The sequence below is a fragment of the Chrysochloris asiatica genome, unplaced genomic scaffold (genome assembly GCF_000296735.1).
Source record: "Chrysochloris asiatica unplaced genomic scaffold, ChrAsi1.0 scaffold00033, whole genome shotgun sequence".
In the NCBI taxonomy this organism is placed as follows: Eukaryota; Metazoa; Chordata; class Mammalia; order Afrosoricida; family Chrysochloridae; genus Chrysochloris; species Chrysochloris asiatica.
This window is the reverse complement of record NW_006408551.1, coordinates 1,617,515-1,624,999: the sequence shown is the minus strand read 5'-3', so window position 1 is coordinate 1,624,999 and position 7,485 is coordinate 1,617,515. Positions and strand designations below refer to the sequence as shown.

Genomic DNA, 7,485 nt, shown 5'->3' with positions numbered 1-7,485 from the left:
AAGAAGCTAAGAGTGGATTTTTTATTTTCTCTCCTATTGAGAATGGTAGTCAGGCATCTCCCCAAACTCTACCAAGCTCCTCACCTTGTCAATGGAAGAAAAAAGGCTTGGTGTGGGGCTTTCTCTTAGTCTTCCATTTCAGACCCTTTCTCATGGTTTGTCTCTGCCTAGTCTCTGTTTTCTTCCATGTCTCTATTCTTTTGCCTTCTTACTACTGCTCTTTATGTTCCTCTGCCTCTGCACCTCTCTGTCTTCTAGCCAAACCTTCTCATCTGCAAACCTCAAACACTTCCCATCCTGACCATGCCCCCCTGCTTCCCCTTTTCCCCTAAACCCCTCACCCACCACCTGCCTCCTTCTGTTGTATTATTGCACACTGCTAGGGCAGGAAACAAGGTGTGATGTTCATGGGAAGAGGTGGAGGGAGCTCTAGGGCCTTGGGGGATTGGGATCAGGGTTGGGGATTTAGGGGCAGGGTCTATGGGGGAGCATCCTCTGTCCCCCACCTTAGGAGCAGCCACAGCGATCCACCACCATGCCAGGGATCTTGCCGTAGATAATCTGCTGCTTATCATTGAAGTAGAGCATGTTGATTGGGGACATCTTGGTGGGAGTACAGCAAGGTCCAGCAGAGCCTCTTGGATTGGCTTGTTGCACCAAGTGGGTGTGGGGGTACTTTTGCATGAACATGTACTCGCATTGGCCAGAGCAGTAGTTGGCTTTGTAGCGCTTAGGTGCAATGATCCAGTCCCAGCCGAAAGCCTCAAAGTCCACTGTGAGGGGATATCGGCAGCAGCGGGACTCGCTTGAGTGCTCATCGCAGTCCAGGCCCAGGTTCCGCCGGGACCGTTTTGTGTTTTCTAGGACTCGGAGCTCCATGAAAGGATGCTGGGCATGGGGGAGAAGAGAAAGAGTTGCCACATGGCCACAAACTGCTGCTTTTCTCACCTGCCTCTCAACAGGGGCACATAACAGAAACCTCAGCCTTCCCACCCATCCCACCCCCAACTCACATCATCTACCAACATTTCTTGCCAGGTAGCCTTCAACTCCACCTTCCCTAATTCTTTACCCCCCCCCCCTCAACTAGCAACCTGACTCTCATCAGCCCCTTGGCCCCTTGGCCTCATCATCAGCCAATTTTGGTGTTCCCACGGATCTCCCATTAACTGATACCTCACCCCAAATCCAGTTTTCAGCTGTTGCCTGGCATACATCCCTGAAAAATGATCGCTGTTACTGCCTGCCCCCCCAACCCACACACCTCCCCTTTCCTGTCTAGAATCAGCTCTTGGCCCCAGAGAAATAATGTTGGTCCCCTGCCCCCTTCACATTCCTGCTTTCCCTCCAACATTCCCACCTCCTTAGGACCAGTTTACCAGCCCCTCAGCTCACCAGCCCCTCTGCTCCTGGCCCCAGGGAGGTGACAGCCAGGTCTGTTCCACTGGGATCAAAGGCGTTGATCTCGATGCCCCAGTTGCTCTGTGGCTGGCGGAACCAACTGTGTAGCACCTGCTTGAAGTCGATACTCTGCCAGTGGCCTGAGCGTGAGTGCAGCTCAATCTTGAGTGAGCGGATACGGATGTGACGCCGGCCTCCACCCCCTACCCCTGCGGTCCCTTCCCCATTTAGAGGTTTCAGTCGCAAAATCTGCAGGTAGACAGTGGCAGGGCGGGGCACTGGCCGTAGGTATACCCACAACTGGGCCTTCAGTACCTTTGTGAACATCACCTTGGGGCTGAAGTGGAAATGGCAACAAAGAGGACTGCCATCTGTTTGCACGGCGGGGTCCGCTGATGGAAGAGAAGGGAGTACAACATCAGCAAAGGGTGTTTGGAAAGAGGGTAGAAGGGGCTAGAGCTGGGGGCATTAGCAATTTAGACTCCTCAATCTTGAGTTTCCAATTCTCCCTTATCCTCCAGTTTCTGTCTTGGTGACAACCTTGTTTCTGCCGCAACTACAGTGCCTGTATCTATCTCTGTATGATGGCTCTCTCGCAGGCCTTATTCACTGATAATGTACCCAATCCCTAATCCATTTGCCTTAATGAGCAGGTTCTCCTCTATCAGATAACCTGCAAAGAGATCATATTAGGGAATTTTTTCCTACACTTGCCTCCTCTTCTTCCAATTTACCCAGCAACTTTTTCTGAACCTTGATATTCTTCACAGAAGCCATACCTGTCCTCAGACTATCTTGCCTTGTTTCTGTTGTTTTGTTTTATGGGACGTGGAGCCTGACACAGACCCCTAAAACAGGTGACCTCAGAAATGCCCAAAAAGGGAGCATGGGCTAAATTTAACCTCATGAAGTAAACCAGAATTCCAATCTAGACATTTTTCCTCCTTCCACTAGAAATAACACCCACCACTTCCTGTGCATCTGACGCCCCAGTCCTTCTCCCCTGAAAACAAATTTCCTCAGTTGCTTCCTAGCCATCATCATTGTTATTACTGCCTCAGCGTTTGAGGAAGGGAAAAACTACTGCTATGCTGTTTCCTTCTATTTGCCGGAATATCAGAAATAATATTTAGCACACCAGATCAACTCTAGCCATCTCTGTTTTCTCCCCAGGGTTTCCTTTGGTTCCAGTAAATCTTTACAAATGTTCAATATCCCACACCTTTACATTTTGGCCCATGTCCCTTTTTCTGAACCATAAATGGGCTCTCCTAGATGATTCTCGATATCTACCTCTCTGTCTCTCAGTTTCTTACATCAGTTTAGAATGCCATACATCATGTCTCTATTGGACCAGAATATCTATTCTTACTCTGGACATCTAGACAGACTTGAGGGAAAAGGCTCAGGAATGAAATTCCAGATCATCTACATAATGATCAGGAAACCTAGGCCTGCACCTGGCTCAGCTCTAGAGCATAATTGTTGTTAAGTGCCGCTGAGTCTGTACTGACTTATAGCGACCCTGTATAGGGTTTCTGAGGAGTGAGTGGTGAGTGGTGAGCTTGAACCACCAGCAACCTTGCAGTCCAGTGCATTAACCCACAGCGGCACACCAGGACTCCTGCATAATCATGGAGGACTTGAATTCAGCATCTTTTTCTCCCCCTATGTTAGATTTCTTTATTCAAATATCACACTCAGAAAATTCCCCATCCCATTGCCAAGACCTGACTCAACATTCACTCCCTCATTGGGAACTTCAGTAATTTGTGAATTCAGTATCTTTTGTCTCCCATCTGCAAACCCCTAGCCCTACTACCTCAGGAGAAACTTCCAAGTGGGATAGGAAGGAAAGTGCTTTATGATCTCCATATATTCAGGGCATGATACACTAAAGTCCTATAGCTTCCTTTTCTTGGGTCTTCTTTGAGGTCCCAGGGCTCTGGTAATCCTCCCAGTTATCGTGCTGACTGCAGCTGCAGTGATATAGGGTAGGGCTTAGTGGCAGATTCAGGGAAGCTGCTGATAAAATGGGGTGTGACAAGCAACAATCCAAATAGCATCCTCATACTAGGCCGAATTTCAGCATAGGAATTGTCTTTTTTTTTTTTTTGGCCCATCTTTGTCATTAGGTATTAATTTCTGTAAGTACTATGTCTTTTAATACTGTCTATTTTGTTCACCCCTGTAACTTCCCTGTCTCCCATCCAAATCCAAACCTATACCATCAAGTTGACTTAGACTCATGGTGAGCCTATAGGACAGAGTAGAGCAGCTTCATAAGGTTTCTGAGACTGTAAATCTTTATGGGAGTAGACAGTCCGAAGCAAACCAATAAAACCAAGTGCACTGCCATCAAGTTGATAGCGACCCCATAGGACAGAGTAGAACTGCCCTATAGGATTTCCCAAGGCTGTAAATTTTTAATACAGCAGTCCACATCTTTCTCCTGTGAGAAATTAGTTCGAATCTGCTGATTTTTTTTTGGCTAGCAGCCAAGTACTTTAACCACTGTTCCACCATGGTCCCAGGCAGTTCTGATACTGAATGGATTCCTTAGCCACCCCATCCCAATCTTAAATTATATAGAAGAGAGTCTGAAAGTTCTTTTTGGCATTTAAACACTTTTCTTTGGTTACAATTATAGTGGGTTTAATCACTGCCTGACTCCTCATTAACCAGTATCTGACTTTACCTACCTACCAAACTTCTTAGTGTGGCAGAGAAAAAATCCTTGCTTCAAAGGAGCGCTGTGCATTAAATAAAGAATGTGAAAATAGTAGTAACTTCTCAATAAATAATGGTTTATTGTTTTCCTTCTCTACTCTTCAAAGAAAGGTATGGCTTCTTGTCTAAGCTATAGATTTATTCCCCATCCAAGTTGACCCAGGGCTTGGAAGTAGGGAACTGTAACTTGGAAGTAGGGTCTTTAGTTTCTTTAGACAGTACCCTTCCCAGCCCAGTGAATTGCCATATACTTCTCCCCTAGTAGTTGTGGGGAGTCACTGCTACAAGAGGACAGGACCTAGGAAGAAAAACAAGGGAAGGGGGGAGAGAGGGAAGACTGGAGATGGTGAGGAAGATAAGAATGGAGGAGAGGCTATTGGGGATGGACACAGAAATGGAGGAAAGAGAGAAAGACAAAATAAGTTTGGGGGTTGGAGAGCGAGCGCTGGGAGAGAAAGGGGGTGATGTCAAAGGAGGTGTGTGGAGGTTAGAAGCTAAAGGAGGGAGGTACCTAAGACTGGTGGGGCAAGCCAGAGAAAGGATAAAAATGGTACAGAGAGGAACAAAGAAGAAGCAGGTAGAGGAGTCACAGAGAGAGTCCCCAACACATTTATAGGCCCAGCCCCCATGGGGAGGGGAAGGGGCCACATCTGTGTTGGATAGATCAGGTTGGAGGCAGACTGCAGGTCAGGTTTAGTAGGCAGTGCTGGTCAAGAAAGAGGTCATTGCACTTATTTTCAGCCAAAGCCCAGCCCCCTTCTTATTCCTCCCTGCCTCCCCCCCCCCCCAATAAACATTCTCCCAACTGGGACTGGAGGGCCTAGGGGCAGAAGGTTGGACTAGGAGGCTAGGGGCCTCTAGGAATGGGGAATAGAGAGAAACTGAGGGGCTGGGCTTGGCTCTCTGAAGGGCAGGGGGCTGGTTTCCCAGGATGAAGGCTAGGGTGGAAGAGCTTGAAAGGGTGGAGGGAACTAGGGCAGGCACCGCAGCCCAGGAGGGGTGGGGGCAGGGGTCCAGGGTTGAGGACTGGGGGAAGGGAGGGAGGGGGAGGGGAGTGGAGGCCATCTCTGCTGACGAACACCTCCCCCGATTAGCAGAGCACAAGTCTCTTATTAAAGCGGGTCCCTGGGGATTAGACTATAAAAGTCTCTTTTTCCTTTTCCCCTCTCTCCCTCCTCTCCCCTCCACTCCCCCTCCCTCTCTTAAGAGCTAGTCTGACTCTTAAAGGGGACGTACAATACCTGGCCGACGGAGACCCAGTTCCTTAGTTATTCAAGTCTTGAGGTGGCATAAGGGTGGAAGCTAGGGTGGGACTCCCCCCCACCCCCCCTCACCTGCACTATCCAATCCATGCATGAAGAATCTGTTCACTTCCTGCATCCCTGTTATCACAGCTAACACTGGGATCAGACCTGTTGGTTAAGGGATGCTAGGGATAGAAGGGGTACTGTGGGGTCCACACGTCCATTACTCATCCAAGAAATCCTCACACACAGTCACCAGTGTCTTTCCCTTGGTACCCTCATCTTCTTGCAGCAAACTTTTGAATGTCTCCATAACTGTTCCCTAGAATCCCTCACCACCAACCTACCCTCAGTCCGTCTCAGACTAACCCTAGCTCCTATAACCAGAAGATTTAAGAACGGAAGTGAGACTGCGAACCCAAGACCAGATCCCTGTTCCTTCCCCTTCCCGCCCCCCAACCCCAATTTGTGTCCTAGTCTTTTGAGCTTTCTTTATAGCCCTGAACAAGCACTGTGGAGTTGGGGGCCCGCAGAAATAGGGTATTAGTGTGAGGCACTCAGCCTCCCAGATGCACACCTGGGTTCCAGTGCCTCTCCCATGGGGGTGGGTCAGTATGACTCCCTTCAGCCCCCAGCTTTTTATGACCCATCTGCCAATAAAGCGGTCATTCCCCTACCCCTACTCACACACTTCTGTTTTAGAGCCATAAAATCAAACTGTGTATGGGGGTGGGGGGAGCTTTGCCAAACCCATAGGGAAGAAGAGAGGGCCTGGTTCCCTAGAGTTGCCCCCCAACTCAATGGGGGAGGGGACCAGGGAGTCCGCTGACCCTAGGGAGAGCTGGGGTGGGGTAGGGTGGTTGTAGTGGTAGAGTATTGCCCTGGATTTTCCAGGCCATAAAATTTCAAAGCAGCTCAAGTCTATTAACATGTTCATCTTCCATTTGGCCTGGGATTCGGATGCTTGTGTTACCTGCCCCCATCCCAATCATTTTTTTTCTCTTTCTCTCCAGGTTTCTCTCTCCTCAAGTCTGCTGTGAGCATTAGGGACGGGTGAATGAGGATGGAACATTAAGGTTGAGCAGCCAAACGGTGCTTTTGGCGCCCCCCTCCCCGCCCCCCGTGCAATGGAGTTCAGTTTTCTGAGCTCCAGTTCGGCCCGCAATGAGAAGACACAGCTTTCATGGTCCCTTGGGAAACCGGGTGCAAGGTGGGACTCAGGCAGGAGAGGCTGCCGGCTGCGCTGCTGGCTGAGTTACAGAGCTCGGGGACCCTACTCAGGATGGAGAAAGAAGAGCATTTAGTTCTCTGCAGCCCGGTGGGCGCGTAGCGGAGCAAGGGGTGGAGGTGGGGTGTTGGAGCCAGGGCCCTTGGGAGGCTGAGAGCACCGCAGCCTCGTTGGGGGTGCAGGAGTCCCGGAACCTCCGTATACGGTTCTCCAGCCTGCCTACCACGGCCTTTCAGTACAAAGTCGCTATTCCGTTTCCTTCGCTTCGGGCCCTTGCTAACCCCCACCTCTCACAAACCAGGTCTTTTGCGCACTTTGGGGGCGGAAGGCAGTAGCTCGCAACCCACCCTCTTTGCCTCCCCCCACCTCCCCCGAGGACTGCCGTGCACACAACTCCGCAGCCCATCTCTACCTCTCGAAAACTTCTAGGGAGCAGCCTCCGCCCCCCAGCCCGTCAAGTTTTCGCGGAAAAAGCTTTCTGTTCAAAACAGCCAGGAGCGCTCCGCCACTGAGTTGGAGGCGCTCGCCTTCCCGGGGCCGGAGGCAGCTTCCCACCGCTCGCATCCCGCTCCCACTTACTCTCCTGGGCCATGCTAATGACGGTCTCGGTGGTGGCGTGGTACTCATCCTCCTCCAGGAAGTCCTCGGGCTGCAGCGCGTCGCCCTGGAAGTCATGCAGGTCTAGGATCTGCTGCAACGGCGGCGCCTTGGGCAGCAGCTGCTTCACAACCTCACGGCTAATATTGGGAGCCTCCTTGAGCCGCAGTTTGCTTAGGATCTGCGACTTGATGCTCTCCAGGCGCAGCTCGCGGCTGTGCTGCCGCCACACGCACACCGGGCAGCCGTCCGGCTCGGGCGCCGCGGACGGGGCCGGCCGGCTTG

General features: G+C 50.8%; 1 protein-coding gene across 1 annotated transcript in view; it reads right to left on the bottom strand.

Moving 5' to 3' along the window:
- Positions 1–326: 326 nt before the first annotated feature.
- GDF11 (growth differentiation factor 11) overlaps positions 327–7,485 on the bottom strand; it is an 18,629-nt gene continuing 11,470 nt past the window's right edge. The window contains 3 exon segments of the mRNA XM_006859587.1: positions 327–888; positions 1,396–1,793; positions 7,183–7,481. Of these exon segments, the coding sequence (XP_006859649.1) occupies positions 508–888; positions 1,396–1,793; positions 7,183–7,481 (1,078 nt within the window). The 3' untranslated portion in view covers positions 327–507.